Consider the following 18608-nt stretch of genomic DNA (forward strand, 5'->3'; position numbering starts at 1 on the left):
AGCCTCTCCCGGGCCGGGGTGGGGGGGCAGTGCCCAGCGCCGGGATGCCGCGGGGAGGATGCTGTGGTCCGTGCCCCCCTGCTCCTCGGGCCCCGCAAGATGCCCCGCGGTGTCCCCAGCCTGGCTGGGGCTGCGCTGCCGTGTGCCTTTCCAAAGAAAAATCCTCCTTCTTGCTAACGCCCTGGAGAAGCAGCTGGTGCAGGTGGAGACAGGAGACCTTCCTGGCAGGGAGAGAAGGTGCAGTTGGCCAGAAGCACCGGGCTGCTGGGAAAAAGCAGCGGGGGATTTTTGTCACATCTTTCTGCAGTTCGTGCTCTCAGGGCCCGTCCAAAGGCCATACTCCATAAATCAAGTGCTATCTGCGAGCTTATCTTCCTCCAAGAGGGGAATAAACATGGGCAGCAGGTGCGGAGGAGCACGTGCGTGTAGGGAGGATGAGGGCAGGTGGATCATTCATTGATGGCCGTGGAAAAAACCAGCAGGATGTGTGCTGGCACCTGGGAGTGATGGTCTCAGGACAGAGTTAAAGCAAAGCTGCCTCTGCCTGGAGAAGGTGGTCTTATTTCTGCAGCAGAAAGGAGTGATGATGCTGTGATCCCTCCCCTATTGTTTCCAGCAGAGGTGGTTCACGTAGCTTAATAAGGAGGGTGTATTCTCTCTTGACTGCACAGCGCATCACTGAAGCCAAGGGTAACTTGCTGCTGCGGCTGTTTGGGGAGAAAAGCACTGAAATACTTATTTTTTTCCTCCTGTTCCACTGACCACAGAATAACAGTCAGAAAAAGCAGATCCCCCCAGCTGTGGCACTGGTGGCAGCATCTGCAGGGCCAGGAGAGGGCACTGCGGCCCTGCCCATGGCCGGGACAGCATCCCCGGACACAGGATGCCCGGGATTCCGGCTGGAGGTGCCACCGGGGAGGACCTGCCTCCCTGGGGCTCTGGGAGAGGCTGCTCGGCTCTGGAGCAAGGGAAAAGGACCAGGAATCAGAGAGAAAAGAACTGTGTCAAGAGAAACTGGTAGTTGATGTACAAAAAGGTGCTCTGATGTGGGGGGAAGGAGAGTTCTCGTGGTCCTCAGCTTTTTCTCCTGTGCCCCAGAGGCCCTTCAAGCTGGCTGCAAACCACCAGCAAATCCACCTTTGACGCAGTGAAGACATCTGATCACGTCAGCCTTCAAGATGGGGAAAACCCAGAGGTGAGGTGGGGGGGCATGCTGAAAACACTAGAAATCAGACCAGCAGCTGCCCAGGAACGTCCCAAGGATCAGGGCCTGAATGGCTGGGGCTCGGTGGCAGGAGTCCAGCCCCTCCAGCAGCTCAAAACAAGCTGCCTGAGCCAACTGCCCCGTGTCACCTTTCTGCTTCCTGGAGCGGCACTAAACGCAGCCCGTGGAAATCTCCCCTCGCTCCGTGTCCTGCAAACATTAGTCTGACCCGGGATCTTCCCTCCTCCCTGCTTTCCCCCCCTTCCATCTCTCCCCCAGCTTCCCTCCTCTTTTTCCTTGTTAGAGGTTTCGTTTCACACATCCACCCTCTCCTCCCGGTGTGTTGCCCTCTCCCGAGGGATGTCCTCTCTGGCCACGGCACATCGAGGGCAGGCGCTCCAGCCCCACAAACGTGGGACTGGGTTGGAGGTGAGGCTCATAGAGCCTGCCCGCCCACCCATCTCTTCGGAGAAACCTGTCTTTCCAGGGAGGGAGAGCAATATGTGGGAAAGCCGAGAGTCCTGGAACGTGAATTAGCCAGGGAGAGATGAATGTGTGATAGCTTGTACCTGGCAGCTGCCAATGGAGTGTGTTAACGCTTTCAGGAGGGGGTTGAGCAGTGCCGGAGCTCGGGTGTAAAAACGCAGGCGTCCTGCTACCCTGGGCCATGGTAGGGGTCATCAGGGTTGTGCACGGCCGGGACAGGGAGCAAACCCCGTGCCTGGGTCCCCCAGGGTGACTGTTGGTCCCTGTCACAGCGCAGAGCGTAGGCTGAGGATCTGGCCTCTGGCAGCTTCCTACCAAAGAAGCCGACATGAGGGGATTTTTTCCCCCCTGGCTTCCCTGGAAGTCAGTTAAATGCTACAGCTTTGAACAACGTGGAGGAGGAGGAAGAGGCTGTCTGCCACTTCTCTCCTCTTCTTGGGGGACTGACACACCACAAGTCAGGAACGGGGAGTCTCCATGTGCTGATCCTTGCCCTGCCCTGTATCTTTAGCCAAGCCAGGTTACCTTTATGCTCTTAACTTTCCTTTTTTTTTGTGCTGGTTTTTTCACATGGCATTGTCCAAGTTCAGCCCAGACCTGGGGGACACGCAGACCGAACGGCACAGGCTGCTCACATGGATCTCCCGTGAGATAACCCACGAGATGGAGCAGGAGGTGATAAACCCCAGGGTTTATCAGAGGGGCTGCCTGTTGGAGGGGGGCTGGTCCCACAACTCGGGCACCTTCCCCTCTGGGTGCTGGTGGCTGCCTTGGCCTCCCTCAGCCGCACATGGCAAGGGGCAGAGCCACAAGCCTGTCCAGGACTGGGATGTGGGGGCACCACCAGAGCCCCCCGGCGAAGCCCCCCATCCACGGCCCGGCAGGCAGGTGCTGCGGGGCGCATCTGCGCAGCCCAGGGCGGGCAAAACCGCCTTTCCTTCCTCCCTCCCTCCCTCCCTCCTTCCCACCCCACCCGGGGCCCTGGCAGCGCTGCAGGGACTCATCCATTCCCCAGTTACTAATATGCAAATGGAGGCTTTTGCATGGGCCGGGCGCCAGGCTGCTGGGTGTCAGGGCACCCGAGGGTGCCGGAGGTGGGGCGAGGCGTGGCGCGGCGCCGCATGCTCCCCCGGCCCTGCATGGCAACCGGCAATGGAGCTCTAGGTCCCTTGGGGAGCGGACCCACGGCCGGTTTGAGAGGCAGCGGGTGGCAGAGGAGGGAGGGCAAACTGGCAGCCCCTGGCAACCTGGGGCTGACGGCAGGAGGCTGGGCGCACCGCGGATTTCCCTCCGCCAGCAGGATGGTGAACCTGGAGTCTGTGCACGCAGGTAAAGAGCGCTGGAGGAAGGATCTGAGGGCTTGGAGCTCACCACCTGGCTGGGACCCGTGGGGCTGGGGCAGGAACGCGGGGTTGCTCTGATTCCTGTGACCTTTCCTCCCGCCTTTTCCCTCCTCTCCGCTCCAGCTGGAGCTGGCTACCACCGCCGGTGCCTGGTTAAGTGCCCACATTCCTCACCTGGGGATGGAGGGATGGATGGATGGATGCTGCCCTGATTTAGGGGGCTGCCAAGCCATGCCCACAATGTGGGCGCACCGCTGGCACTGCCAGCCCTAGCACGGGGTGTGAAGTGGAGCGCTGGGGGCTCCTGGGTGCCTGGAAAAATGGGCATTTAGTGCCTGACCTGAGGGACCAGTCACTGGGATAAAGCTGGGAAGAGCGAGAGGGGATAAATTCCCAGAGGGATGCGGCAAGGGTGGAGGGGGGGTGTGTGTGAGAGAGTGAGACGGGACATGGGTTGGAAGGAGAAAAGTTAATGACAAAGAGGGAAAAGGAGGGAGAAATGAATGAGGAGGGAGCTGCAGGAGGCTGGGTTGGGTGAGGAATGAATGAACCGGGATACTCAGAAGGAGCGAGACTCCTTCCAGGGGCTCTGACACACAGGTACAGCTCAGGTAGTCTCACACCTTCTCTGAGCAGACCTCCCCTCTGCAATTAGCTGGGGAACAAGAGCAATCACTGCCAAATCCCTCGGAGCTGTGCTGAGCTCCGGCTCGCCCCGACAGAGTGAGTTTAGCTTCTGCCCTCAGCCCAAGCCCCCGTGCTGGAGGGGGAGGACTGTGTCCCTGGGCATGTCGGAGCTGAGGGTGACGTGGGGCAGGAGCAGAGCCGGGGCAGCAGGGAAGGACAGATCCTGACAGCCCCTCCTGGGGCAGGGGCAGGCAGCAGGGTGCCAGGGGTACGGGAATAGTCACCCGTGTCTGCTCCTCTGTGCAGCAGGAGATGCTGTGTGTTGTCCCCAGGGTTGGAGGCGGGAGGTATGTCCATTGCTCTGCCCCAGGCTCATTCCCCTTGCATACCTATTGGTCTTTCTGGGTCCGTGCCCAGCGCTTGTAGCCCCTCGCCAGGCCCTGCCTGCATTGGGCTCGCGGGGGGGCCTGCAGGGCAAGGCAGATGCTGTGCCAATGCCACCACCTCACACAGTGTCAGCCTGAGATGGCCAAAGCCTCTGCTCCGTGGCTGCATTGCAACCTCCCCACAGCTCCGGGGGGGCCAGCAGCCCCTCTGTGGCCAGCCGAGCAGTTGGGGTCCCTGTGCCAGCCATGGGGAGGGCAGCCCCCAGCGTGGCACAGCGGGGAGAGGCTGCAGGAGGCTCGTGGTCTTGGCTCGGCGTGTGAGCCTGACTAGTCTGAGCACCTGCGATGGGTGTGCTTGTGTGTGTGGTGTCTCTCGGGGACGCAGCCCCCGCAGGCTCCTATCCACCCATCTGCTTTGCTTGTGGGCGACTCTTTCTTCATGAGAAGATTCCCCCAATCGATACTGTGCCCTCTGTCAAAGGCAGTGGCATCACTCCCAGGGTGGATTTGGCCAGGAGCTGCGCCGAGCCGGGTGCGCGCTCAACTTCCACTCTCCCAAATCATCCCACCCTGCCGTCTGCCGGAACGGCCTAAGGTTTAAGCAGCCTTTTAGCAGGGAGGGAGCCCATTCTGTGCCCAACCACGTCCACGTGTCAGAGCCTAGCGCTGGCAGGAGGGTGTTCCTTCACCCTCGTGCAAAGGCTGTTCAGCGTGTTCGGTTTTGGGGTCCCTGAGCAGCAAGGCCTGGCAGCGAGCTGCTTGCAGAGGTGTGCTCTGTGCCTTCCCTGGCCATGCAGAGGAGATGCAGCCTGCAAAGTGAAGGTGGGCTGCTCGGGCTCCACACACCCTCCTTCCCTGCAGCAGCACGTTCCCTGGCGCGTACCACCTCCTCCTCCCCAGGCGTTTGGATATTGCACCTTCCTGGAGCCTCCAGAGGGACTCGGGCACCTAAAGTGCAAAAAATCCAACAGGTTCCAGGCGATGGTCGTGGCCAAGCTGAGCTCCCCCACCATCACCACCGGCTTTCGTTTTGCCTTTTGAAGTCATCAGGCTGGTTTATCCCAGTGCCCGTGTCTGAACAACTGCTATAGGAATAAGGGCTTGGGAAAGCTGTATTTGCTGACACCGTTTGTTTCAGCAAAAATAGAGATGCAGATATATCCCCAGAGAAGTGTCTGCACTGGTAGAGTTTCTTTGGTCTGGGTGAACAAACCAGACTACCCCTACCCCAGGTATGTTTGCTAGCCCAGGTAGAGCAGCACATTTTTAATATGGCCCAGGCCACAGTGGCGGCTCCTAATAGGTCTGTGGTTAGGAGTTAGGCAGTCCTAAGTTGCATTATTTTTCCCAGAGATTTTTTTTTTTTACTAGCCTGCTTATTCTCTGGATATTGCCAAGGAGCCTGCATTTAGTCAAACTCAGTCTCGCAGCCTGTTTTGTCTTGAGATATTTTGTCCTACTTGGTTGGGGGGGATGTTCAAATCCAGATGCATCACTCCATCCTGGTTCATAGTGGGTCTCAATAAAAAGGTTGCTTTTATCTCGGCTATGCTTATGTCATATTAGAAAGTAATTCCTCTGTATGCCTGCTCCTCATTCTTATGGACTCCTTGGCAGATGACCGGTGCTGCACTGCTGTCCTGGCCAGCCCCAAACCACTCAGTAGGCTTTGACCAAAAGGGGGCTTTCTTTTTCTCCCTGGGTTCTGGGATTTTTTTCCCCCTACAAGATATTTAAACTTTTATTACATTTATGTAATAAAAAAGTAATAAATATGTGTACATTTATGATGGGAATTTGAGCCTTTGTGAAAATAAAATTCTTCTGCTCCGTATACAAGAGAATCAGAGGGTATCTTGTCATCTCCTGACTCCAGGAGGAAGGAATTTAACTGATGGATAGCATGTGATGGGTAATCAAGCCACAGCTGCAATTCCTCCTTTCCTCCTGGCCCACCCCAGGTGATAAACGGCCAAGGGGCTGAGGGCTCCCTCCTGCAAAAGGGAGAGAGCGGCTCATGGTTTGCTTTTGTGGCTCCTTCAGTTCTGTCTGAGCTTCTCTGTCTCTTGCTCTGTGCCCATAAGGGGCTCTTTGGTCTTTGGGGATTAGATCACTTTCTTTCGCTAATGTGTGTGTATTTGTTATTTGCTTGCTCACAGTGAAACCTGCTTTTTTTTTTTTTTTTTTTTTTTTTTTATCTTGCTGACTTTTTTTCTTATTCAAAAAAAAAAAAAAAAAAAAAAAAAGTTCTAGGAAAAATATTAAACCCTTTCCCACAGTGAAACCTTCTTTTTTTTTTTTTTTTTTTTTTTTGCAAGCTTGCAGACTTTTTTACTGAATCAAGCACCAAACTTTTGCATGGTTGAAGATTTTTCTTATTCTGTTTTATGAGAATGTGGCTTTTTTTCTTTTAAGATATTTTTTGGCATCCAACAAAACTTTGTGCTTTGTAGATTGCCTAAGTTAGGGTCCCTTGGCAGTATTACAAGATGAGAAGATGATGATAATTACTCTTCCTGCAGTAGAAATGCTTAGAAGCCCCACTAAATGTTCATGTCTTAATTGCAGAGGGTTTATTTGAAGGGGAGAAAAAAAAAAAATCCCACAACTCTTCTCTCTCTCCTTTTCCCCCTCACCCCCTAATGCATCTTAAAGAAAGGAAGTTTCTGAAATATGTGAATGCTTGTGCAGTCCATCTCTTACAAAATCTTGTCATTTTTTCTTTCCTTTTTTCACTTGCTGAAGAAAAAGCTTCAAAATTTAATCTAAACAATGCTATTTAATTTTGGCCAAAAAGCAGATAATTTTCCATTTACACACTGGAAGTTTGAATAGGGGAAGAAAAAACCCCAAACCTGTACAAACAAAAAGGCCTGCCTGCTCCAGTGTGAGTAACAGGGAAATGGGTATAAAAAACTATAGACTTCTTCTCAGCCTTTTGGCCGTTTGGAAATAATAAAAGGCATATATAGGAAAGAGGAAAAGGTTTGCATGATGCCTTTGAGAAGGCTTCCACCTGCCTTTTCTACCCCAGCTAAACCACAGCAAACACTCGCCCAGCTTCCACACTGTTGTTATTACCCAATGCAAATCGGATGAGCTCTGTGGCCGGGATTGGCTGCAGGAAGCACATGCAAATCAATTGGTTCTTTATAAAAAATTATTATTATCTTTTTTTCTTCCCCCAACTAGCCTGGAAAGAGTTAAAATTCCCATGCTAAAGGTAGAAGAGCATGAGGGGGTGTCCATCTGAATTTGAATAGATATTCTTCCTCCTTTCACTGGTGTGTACTTTGCCTCTTCTAAGGAGGAGGTGAGGAATCCAGTGTAAAGTTGACTATTCCCACCTTTTCTTTCAGCTGTGCCCGAAGGAGAACGTGGCCCCGGGTGTGGTGGCAGTCATCACTTCAAGGGTAAATGACAAATTTATTGGCATTGATAAGGATGGAGGGAAATACCCTGGGAGCATGATGGCAAAGCGTTCTTCTTACTCTTCTTGCTCCTGGGTTGGGGACAGTGCTTTGGAGCAAGGCAGCTCCTCTGTGGTTTGTCAAGGGGGGAGAGAGCAGGGCAGGAGTTTGCAAACAGGGATCAGATGGGTTGAGAGTTCGCAAGGGTGGGAGAGGAGAAGAGGGACTTTGCTTCCCTCCCTGAGAGCATCTTGCATCTTCCTGAGGCTGGTCCTGCCTGCGCTTCGTACAGCACCAAGCACTGGCCTGGCTGAGCATCTCCAGGGACAAGGAGAGGACGTGGGCCAGGAGGGGAGAGCTGGGAGGGACCCCCTGCCTCTACAGGTGTGGGTGGTGGATGGTGTCACACTAAGAGCCACACTGGCTGGCTTGGGAAGCCTGCACAAAGCTGGGGGGAGAGGCCACCGAGGCTGGGAGGGCTCCTGGTGGTCAGACAACTCCTCATCCTCCGTGTGGGAGAGGAGCCAGGAGGAAGGTGAGAACACAGCAGCAAACTGGGGAGGGGGAGAGGAATGAGGGGGGGGATGCAAAGAGCAACAGGAGGGAAAGTGCATCCTCGGAGCTGATGAATATTCTAGTGACTGTATGTTGAGGAATCAGAAATTTGAAAGTCTGATGGTTTATTATAATTACACATTCATTTGTGCTGTTTAGTGGAAGCCACATGTGCCTGTTGCCTGGGACTGTGACCTGTTATTAAAATCAGTTGTGCCTCCTTTTCCAGAGATCAAGATGAGCGGTGATGCGGCAGATTCCACAGATACTCGGCATGAACCCGACCAGGTGGAGCCAGGTAAGGAGGGTCCGGGACCTGGGGGGCAAGCGAAGGAGCCCCAGGAGGGAGGGGAAAGAAAAGCAAAGGGGGGTATGGGTGCTGGAAGTTTCTGTCAGTGCTTTGCTTGACTCCTGTTGCTGCTACGCTGCGCTCTTCCAGCCTGGGAGTTGATGAAGAATGCGCTCTGGGCTAGGATTGCGTTGGTATCTTGATCAGCATGCAAGATCCTCCTGTAACAGCAGTGAATCAGTGTGTGTCTCGGCAATGTCCTCTGCGGTTTTAGCATGGAAATACGCTCACGTCTTGCCAGAGGAGCAATGCCATCGAACAGTCTTGGGCCGCTCAGTTCAGCACAAACAGCTCTTCATTTTACACAGGGTTCATGTCAGGAACGTCTCCTTAGACAAAACTCCCCGGGACTAAGCCTTTTTCGGCCACATATATGTAGAAAAATAGGAGTGACTTCGGGAATAATCAAATCCAGCTAGGTAGTTCCAGTAAAAAATTTATCGCTCTTCATCTTGAAGCTTGATTGAGTTTCTCATCTCCACTGCTCCCACCTGACTGCTCAGACTCTGGCTGTTCCATGGCTGGAAGCCCCAGTTTTCCTTGAATATGCAAAGCTGAAGAACAGGGCGATCCTTTGAAGATGATAGCGCTGGTGTTAGCACTGACTTCTGCCAGGTTACCTACCGGCTCCTGCGCTGTCACAAGGTGTGATACACGCCAGAAAGATCAGTTTGGGGTTTTCTGGCAGGACTTCTGACTGTCGCTGCCTGCAGTGGGCTTTGAATGCAAGACCTCGGGGCTGTCATTTCACAAAGGCTCGAGGTCAGATTCCTTTTTAGGCAAATAAACAGCAATAAGAATTACATGTAGCACCTACTAAGTGTAACAAACTAAGATTATAAGAAACTGTGAGGCTCATCTGTAGACATCCCTTTTAAAACTCAAAGTGATAGAGACAATGTAGAAGAATCATTGCTCTTTGAGTAATGAAGAGCCCTAAGGTTGGGGGTAGGTGTGACAGCAGATTAACATTTTGCACGGCATGATTTTACTGTTTCTCTTTTACCTTTGTCACTTGAGAGGACTTAAAAAAAATTAAGATCTCGGTTAAGCCAGAGCACCCTAGGCATGTTTTAATAGGACTAAAACAACTCCTTTATTTACACTGTACATTGAACACTAGAAATCCACAGTGCTCTTAGTGATTAAGATGGGTTATTTGACATAATCTAATGTAGAGATAAAATCTGGTTCTATTCATGTCCATGAACTCTGATTGACTTTGGTCAGGTCAGCTTCTGCTCAGGGCTTTCAGATGACCATAAGCTGGTTTTTGAGATAAAATTTTCCCAGCTGCCTAGCAACAAACACGTCCTCAACTTTCCAAGCTCTTTCAAAAAACCCTGGTAGCGGATACAGGGCCTCAAATTGGGAACCAGAGTCTCCTGAACTGTTCCGTGCCTCTTGGCACACAGCTGATGGAGAGCATAGTTGAATCAAGATTAGGGAAAGCTGTGTTACTACGAATTTGGTTTTGGCATTGGCTGTTACTCACTGGAGTGGGAGACTCCGGCTGCTGCTGTTGTAGCCAAAAGTGTTAAATAGGTGAGAAACTGGCACCACCGTTGATTGGGTAAAATAGATTTTCCACCTTAAGCTTCCCAGACAGCCATTAGTGTTAGCTGTAGCACCTCTTTCTAGTGGTAATTGAGAAAAGAAAGCAGAGAAGTGAAGTCAATTTGTTTTAAAATAACAAAAATGTTTGCAGCAGCATTAGCTCTGCTCTAGGAGCCTTCAAATCAAGCAGGAAAATCAGAACAAGTAAATCTCCTTCATTTGCAAAAGAGTGACACTTCCCTGCGGACTGATACGAGGAACCTGTTTAAATTATATTATGCCTTTTTCCAAATGCAGTCCCCGTGACCGGTTGATCTGTTGGGGATCTTCAGAGATCACCGCATCAGACTTAGCTTGTGATGGGAGACCCTGCAGCAAGTCAGGCTCTGCCTGGGGGTGAGGGGTCCCTCGCAGGGCTCCCAGAGAAGAGGGTGGCCAGGGCAGGATGACAGGCTGTTGCTCAGCTCTGTGTGTTGTATTTCAGGTGTGTCCCCTGGCACATCAGCCCCACTGGCAGTCACCACCAGCCAAGCCCACGGAGGGTCTGCCTTCATGCTTTACTGAAAACCTCTACCCATCTTTGTTGGGGTTTTTGTTGGGTTTTTTTTTCCTTTTTCCGACCATTCTGTTTACAAACAACAAAGCTCTTTGTACTGAACTGCCCTGGAAGTTTTTATTTTCCCTTATACACACTGTTAGAGGAATATTTACTGCAACACCTAATAGTTTAGTGTTTTGTTTACTAGCTTCATGTGGGAAAATCTGTTTTCCAATGACTCATTAATTGAAGACCCGTTTCCTAGTGAATTGGGCCAATCTACACAGCTCCCCAGGAATCTTGTTACCTCCAAAGGAGAGGGCAGTTACCAAACTAACAATATTATAGCTTATAAAGAATGGAAATCCTTCTAGGTGCAGATTTACAAAGGCCTTTCATCACCAAAAGATGCAGACTGGTTCCAAGAAGAATTAAAAAAAAAAAAAAAAAGGCAACCAAAAAAATACTGGAGGAGTTGGGTGCCAAAATGCTTTTGTAAACGAAGCCCTTGATCTAAAACTGATGCCTAAAGATCTGATGGGAAGTGTCAGTAGCAGAAGCATAATCTCATCCTTTCATATCTCAGCCAGTTTTAGGCTTAGAGGGGGAAAAAGGGTAATTTGGGGCATTGTTTTACTTTGAAAGTGTTTAAAATAATCGCGGGGCTTTTTCTTTTTTGAGAAAATTGTGAAAATTGTTCATCTTTCGTAGGAGGTTGAAAAAGCTAAGCTTTTTCTTTTTTCTTTCTTTTTTTTCTTTCTTTTTAATCCACACCAATTTCATAGAAAACACTTCAAAGCTTTTAGTAAGATGTTCTCCAAAACCCCATATTTGTTTGATTCCACCCCCCTTCCACGTCTACTGGTTGTAGTGCAATTTTGCCATTTTACAAAAAGCCAGGATTTAAAATAAAAATGAAAATCTGGGGAACCTCACCTCCCCTACCCAGGCTTGTGAATTTTAAGCCCTCCTTTACTTTAACTCTGCCTTTTTAAATCACACTGCGTGTTGAGAGAGGGAAGAGGGGAACAGGCAGGAGTTTCTCTCCTGTGGGTTGGAGGTGCCTTCCCCCATCGCCCAGGAGCTGTGTGGGTCCTGAGCACAGGGTCACCCCATGGTCTGAGGGTCCTCTTCACCCTTTCCTGCCTGATGCCAGCGGGGCTCAGGGCTGGGCGTGCGGCGGCCGTGGCTGGGCTGGCAGGCAGTCCCTCTGACTCCATGGGGGGTAATGACAAGCGTGAGTTTTATGCTTGGCTGTAAGCTCTTTTCATCTTTTTAAACTGATGAAAGCCATGCCAGCAAGTTCTGGGTTGATTTTTTTTATGGGAACTGTGGGGGCTTGGCACTGCTGAGTGTCGCCCCTGGTCTTCAAGCCGAGAGGCAGAGATCTCCCCCTTCTTGTGGTTTATCTAAGCCCTCTGTATCTGATGCAACAAAATGCTGAGGTGGGACTTGCCTCTGTCTGTCTGTTTGTTTGTGTCAGACACTTGTTCCCCGTTTATCTGCTTGATCAAAACAGGTTACACCAAGCAAAGCTACTTCCCTTTGATTTCATCTGTTGAGGCTATGGGGGGGAAGCCAAAGCTTTAACAAAAGGGCGATAGGGAAGCTCTTCAAACACAACCCTGGGTAACTGAATAGCTGCGGGCGCTCCCAACATCTTCCCTCCCCACCCTCTAACACGGGGGAACTGGCCGGCCTGCCAGGAGCCCAGGGCGGGGTGCACGATGGGCACCCCAGCACCCGGGGAGAGGAGCTGGGGTGTGTACGTGTGGGTGCAATGTAGGGCAGCCCCACAGCCCCATCGCTGCCTCGGGAGCAGCCGGCATCGCTCCCCGGGACGGCGGGGGGGTTGCCTGACCCCAGCAGCTTCGGTGTGGGGTCTGGCTTTCATGGGAGTTTCATGGGGAGGGCACACGGGGGTAACATCTCTGGGCGTGCTGGGAGGCAATAAAGCAGGTATTTTCTCTCTGAGGGTAAGAAGGACCCTTTCCTTCAAACCCTGGGGAAATGAAAATGGTGAGGCCTTGGGATGCATCCGCTTCTATGGTCTTGAAGAGTGTCCCTCTTGAGGGGACACTCCTTGGACTGTCATTCTGCTCCCTCTGCATCCTCAGCTTCAGCCAACTCAGCATGAGACACCTTCCTCCCCTGCTGCCGCAGGACACCTGAGGACCCTTGGCAGTGGAGAGGCAAGAAAGCAAGGGCAGCTCTGAAAGTGGGCACCAAAATCTCCCACCCAAGGAAAAACTCCTCCCAGAACCCTGGCTTTTACATCAGTAATATATCAATTTAGCTGAAGCAAAATTCAGCCTGTTCCTCACAGTGCGTTTTGCAGTAAATCCACACCAGGGTAGACCTCTCCTCTCTGCCCCACGGTCCCCGTACAAGCTTGGTGAAGTCTCCCTGTGTATCTCAGCTCCCAAGGTGAGGGTCCCCATCTCTGCTCCCACCTTTTTGCCAGGGTGTAAGCTCTTTGGTGCTGCTCTCCCCAGAGAGGGGCACAGCTCTGGGCAGAACGGTGCCCCGCTCCCTGCTGGGTTCTGGGAAGGCTGTTGGTTGTTGGATTCCCATCACGGATGGCTGGGTAGGGTCTTTTTTAAACTTGATGGCTCGTGCTGGAGTAGGGTATGGAGGCTCTGGCCTCTGTATCAGCTTCTAACTCTAGCAAAACGAAATGTGCACAAGCAAGTGATGTCAGACCGAGCAGTGCAATGGCTTGTGTGAGATGAGTTGGTGGGTGCTCAGGCTGCTCTGCTTGCTGCCCTCCTCGTGGCACTCAGCAGGCAAGCTAAGGGGGGCACAGTCTGAGCTGGTTTTCTTTTGCCTTTTGTTCTTACCTCTTCGTACCAGGCTGGAAACAGGTTGCCAGGCCAGAGTCTTTTGAGGAAACTTGGCCTTCCCCGGCCCCACGCTGAGCCTAGTCCTTGGCTACGCCTTTGCTCTCCAAGGCTAGCTCTCCCTCGTGAAACTTTCCTCAAAGCCTCCAGGATTTCTCTTGTCTCTCCCCCCTGCAGCCATGCACAGCCCCAGGACAAGTCCCGAATAAATAACAGCAGCAGCAGCCGGGCTGGAAACAGCTGGTTGCTATGGCAATTGGGCCTGCTCGGGATTTGCATAAGGCTGATGATTTTCATAGCACAGCCACATTTAAGGCAAGCAGGAGAAATTTCCATATTCCCAGCTCCGAGTCAGTTGGGGCGTGGGGGAGGCCAGGAGGGGGATATTTGAAATTCAAATGAAGGTGATTAGGGTTTGAGGTTGGGTTATTTTATTTTTTTTTTTCTTAAACATCCCATTATGGAAGAGGATAAAAAAGGATGGGGAGGGGAAAGGGGAACAAAAGGCTGGTTTGACTTGAATTCGAGGGGCAAAGGAAGAGCTGGTCTGATCTGCCTCTTGCCTCTGGTCTAAGAGAAGAGACTTGCCCTCTCCCAGCACCTGCAGGTGAAATCTTTTCCGTGGGAACAACTGCTGCCCTCGGGTTTCCTTCTGGAAACTGCCCGAGTCTCCCACACTCGCTGTCCTGCTTTCTCCCCCTTCTCCCTGCCCCACACGAAGGGTATATCGCACTCAAGAGCTGCAGTGGGACTAGAAGATGGGTTTTCTTTGAGGCAGTGCTGACAAAGGAAAGGTGTTTTTATAACCCAGGGGTTTCCACCCAAATGAAACGCTTGAGACTTCAGTGAAAGCTTCCCCTGGAGTCTGTAACCATCTGGCTGAGTCAGCATGGATTCACTTTTCTTGCTCACCAGCCTTAACTTTCCCAGGGAGATGCTCCAATGCCCCGCTTTGGTCTCTCTGTGTCTTTAGAGCCGAGGGTTAACATGAAAACTGCAGCCCTACCTGGCTGCCTAAAAAATTCCCCATCCTGTTCACTCTTTCCCCTGCTCCCTTTAAAAAGTACTTCTTAAGGTAAGGCTTGGGAACAGCAAGCATCACAGCAGGGCACGTAAGGATCCAGGGAACTGACTGGTGTCTGCTCAGCTTCTGCTTCCCAGTGAGACTGGACACAGCTGGAGGGAATCAGGGGTAGCCACTAAAATGGGGAGAAAGTGATTTAAGTGAGCTCCTACCAGCCAGGGCTCTTCCTGCTGGTTCTGGAGAAGTCACTGGGAATGGCAGCATGAGGTCTGTGACTTGGTATTTCCTTGAGCCTCCCGAGTGAATTGAAATCCTGAGGAGCGCATTTGATGATGATTTGATATCTTTTTTTGCTTAATAGAGCCACATCCTTCTCAGTGCAGGTGAGCGTTTTGCTTCGTTTATCGTATGTGTGTCAAGTGTTGTTTATAGCTATGGTAATTGTTGCCAGTCTTTTCCTTACCCGCTCTCGGGAAATCCTTTAACTTGCCGTGTTGTTTGAGGTGAGAGGTTTGATTGTCATATCAGCTAATGTGAGCAAGGACATTTCTCAGCTTCTAGAAAATGTACCTTGCAAGGCGCTCTGGCCTGCTTTGGCAGTCTCTAATGGCATTGTGCTTTGTCATCTGGAGTGCTAAAATCTTCAGGAAAGGTGAGATTAATCTTAATTTTAGATATTCAATACTTTGAGGCTGAAGTCTGACCTACTCACCCCAGGCTCCTTGTACAGTCAATGATGAAAATAGGTATCTCCAGAAGGTGACTCATCTCCCTGCTGTCTATCTTGGGGTGAGATGAATTGCCCTCTGGAAGCGCCTGCTTCCTCTCCCTGGCTGTAAAGGGAGCCTAGAGCAATTGGCTCAGAATTAGACACCTAAAAGTTAGACATCTAAGCCCAGGCAGCTGAATCCCCTGCCTGGTGTCTGCCTGGCACTGTTCCTCCATCGCCATTCAGCTGTTCTGAATTTCCCTCCCAAATGCACGCGGCAGAAAACCGATTCCCTGTGGGAATTCCCCAGCACCTGCTCAAGATTGAAATCACCTTCTCGCTCCCTGTCCCTTCTGTGCAGCTGAGACCAAACCGCCAGGTGGATTAGGTGTGTAGTGGGGTGGGAAAGGGGACGGGGTTGGCCTTCTGGTGGCAAAGCCTTGTTTTTGTCATCGGGTGAGAAGCCACGGGCGGCTGTCACTCCCCGCAGGTGACATCTGCATGTTGCTGCATGCGTTTGCCTGGGGAAGATGAAGGCGCACCGCAATCTTGATTTTACTTTTCTCCCATTACGGCACTTTTATCCTCAAGTGCTGGACTGGCTCGGCGGCTTCCAGTGGGAATCGTGTCGGTTCTGATAGAGAGCTTGTCTTTGGTTTTCAGAGCAAACGGTGCGTTGCAGGAGCTGGGGGTGGGGGGGGAACAGCAGCGGGTGGGGGGAAAGCCGTCCGGAACTGTTCTGCTGCTCCCATCCCCAGAGAAACCTCCCCAGGCAAACTCGCACCAGATCTGATGCCAGTGCTATGCAAAACAGCTGCCAGGTGAACCAAGGAGAGCAGCGCAGTCCTGGGCTGCCGTGCTGCAGGGAGCCAGCCGAGCTTATCGCTGCCTTTCACCCTCCCTTGTCCAGAACACCCAGAAAGAGGGGAATGAAGCCTTGATGGGGAACTGTAGTGCAAGGGGCTCAAAGCAGTCTTGCTCCAGTTAAATCCCAGGGCTTTCCCCAGTTTGATGCAATTTAAGGAGGGGAGGACTGTGTCTAGCAGGCGCTGGAGACTTTGGATCCCATTGCGTCTGGCTGGTGTAGCAAGAGGCAAGCTGTTGGCTGGTGTGAAGCTCCATTAAAATTAGTGGAGTTCTGGCAGTTTACAGCAGACGAGAATCTGCTATGCTTTTCTTTCTTTTTATCTCCTGGAGCTAGAAAAGATTATATCTTAAGTGCAGATCCTCGTTGTTTGAACATCCCGCTCCTTTAAGGAGAGAAATGACTACTTTGGTGTGAGTCCTGATGTTGATAGAAACCGGGAGAAAACTGAGTCTATTTCAAAAATATTTGTAGTAAAGTTACCAATTTAACTGAAAGAGGAGAGTTGTTATCCGTATCACACCCAAACCTTGCCTTGCAGCTGGAATTATTTTAATTTTACTCCAGCACAAGCTCTTACTGAAATAGAAGAAGATGAGATTTGTTTGCAAATAGATCTGTGCACAAACACTCACTGGTCCTGCTGAAAAGTTGAAGAGATTTGTGTATCCAGTTCCTATTTACATAACCACTGGGAGCAAAAATCACCTCGCCCAGTTTTAAATATCTCACTATTGGACATCTAAGTCTGAACTAGTTGCCCCTGGGTCCCTTTGTAGTCAATAAAGAGAAATAGTCACCTCCAGAGGGCCATTCATCTCAACTTAAGATAGGCGTCTAAGATAGGTCAGATGAATGGCCTCTGGAGGTGCCTATTTCTCCTTGCTGTCTACCAAGACAGCCTGGGGCAGTTATCTCAGACTTAGACGCCCAAGATACGACTAAGTTAATGTCAATCTCCATGCATGTTTGCAGCATGCTCCACTGTCACAAAATACCTGGCCGAGGTGCTCCCCAACACCTCTGTTGATCTATGGTGGGATGTGCAAGAGAAAGGAAGGTAGGACTTGGAAGAAGCTGTGTCTGGACTCGTAGGAGAAGAAGGGAAAAAGAAAGGTAGAAGGCTATCAGCTGCACGTGCTTGTGTGGGGGGCGGGAGGGGAGAGGGGAAAAGAGATGGGAAGCTTGGAAGAGGAGCAAAGGATGTGTGGAGAACGTAGGCCTGGTGGTAGCAATGTGGAGTGAAACTGTTCCAGCTGTGCATCTCAAGTTCCAAGTTACGGGGCGCATGATAGTGACTCAGAGCCATCATCACTGGGACCTAGGGATTTCCCTCAAGGTCTTTGAATCTTGCCTCATCAACATGCTCCATTTGAACGTGAGCAAAACTCTAGTATCCAAGAAACCAAAAGATTACCTTTTCCTTCCTGTTCTATTTTAGCAACTGGGAACTTTATTTCCTCCTTCTCTCCTTCTTGCCTTTCTTCCCTTTAGCTACTTGCCTTTAGATTGCATCAACCCCCCGTGGGTTTCAAAGGTAGAAACTGCAGGCCTTGAAGATCCTCACGCGGTCCTGCTCAGGTGTGTGGATACTGATTGCGATCATCTATTAACGCTATCAGCATTCCCATCGTTATATGTGCAGTTGTTGGCTCTTGGGGCGTAGAGCTGGAACGCAATGAATGAACAAATTCCTCGGGCGGGAGCAGCTGGAGAGAGGTGGTCAGGGAGCAGATGCTTACAGAGGCACGGGAGCGCGTGGCCAGCTGGAGGTTGTAGGGAATTTCGTGGAAGAAGATAAAGCCCTGAGACTGGGAAGAGAAAAACGCTTTGAGGAGCAGGTCGGGTGGAAGGCTCTAGCACAGCAGAAATGCAGACAGGCTGGGGGAGAAGGCCCAGAGCTGGATCTGGGTTGAGTTGCGGTGAGAAGATAGAGGAGGTCTCAGAGGAGGGGGCAGCAGCTTGTTCTGCTGCAAAACAGTGCTCTGGTGTTGTTTGATAGTGAAGACCTGCAGCTCAGTTTCCACCATCAATGCTTTGAACACGTTGCAGATTAAATCTCCAGTGCTGTTTCTAGATAGCAGAGAGCAGGGTGCCATGAAATTGTTATCGTTGACTCTAAAATATTTTGCCATCTATGAATAATTGCGCCGAGCACACTCCCCCTGAGGATCTCAAAGAACCCTGCTGATTCACCTGGGAATATAATGCACATGGTGCAAGCTGAAAAACTGCACACGAGGTCAGGGCAGAGGCTCATTCGGCTGAAGAAAGCAAGTCAACGGGAGAGCTGGGCTTGTGCTCCTGCCTGCACACCCTCTCCTAACCACCTTCCAACTTTTTTGCAAGAGAGACTTGGACTACTGAAAAACACAATGTGTTGAAGCTTGATCAGATCACAGGGCACGGGCTATGCTTCATGGGGAACGTTATACTGGGGGGAAAAAAAAAAAAAAAGGGAGGGGCCCTGGGGGCTTGTGCCGGTGGGATGTGAACAATTTAAGACTGTTTATCACAAACTCGGTTGGACTGGAAGAGAATGACTTAGGGAATGGATTGCAAAGGGAAGGGAAGAGGTTTCTTGGGGTTGCCTTTGCAACTAAAGCTTCGTGGAATCCCTTAAAGCATTCATATCTGTGGAGCATACAACTTTTCCTCTGTGATGTTCTTGATGAATTTGGCAGGTGTGATGGAGTGGGGGGGGGGGGGGGTTTA

At 51.2% G+C, this 18608-nt stretch overlaps 1 protein-coding gene across 1 annotated transcript in view; it reads left to right on the top strand.

The window, feature by feature from the left end:
- The first annotated feature begins 2733 nt into the window (after positions 1–2733).
- Positions 2734–18608, top strand: part of POU2F3 (POU class 2 homeobox 3) — a 44286-nt gene continuing 28411 nt past the window's right edge. Inside the window, exons 1-3 of the mRNA XM_014939950.1 lie at positions 2734–3019; positions 7406–7459; positions 8241–8309. Coding sequence (XP_014795436.1) covers positions 2734–3019; positions 7406–7459; positions 8241–8309 — 409 coding nt within the window. The remainder of the gene's footprint in view (positions 3020–7405; positions 7460–8240; positions 8310–18608) is intronic.

This window comes from Calidris pugnax, unplaced genomic scaffold (genome assembly GCF_001431845.1).
Source record: "Calidris pugnax isolate Ruff unplaced genomic scaffold, ASM143184v1 scaffold92, whole genome shotgun sequence".
NCBI classification, from domain to species: Eukaryota; Metazoa; Chordata; class Aves; order Charadriiformes; family Scolopacidae; genus Calidris; species Calidris pugnax.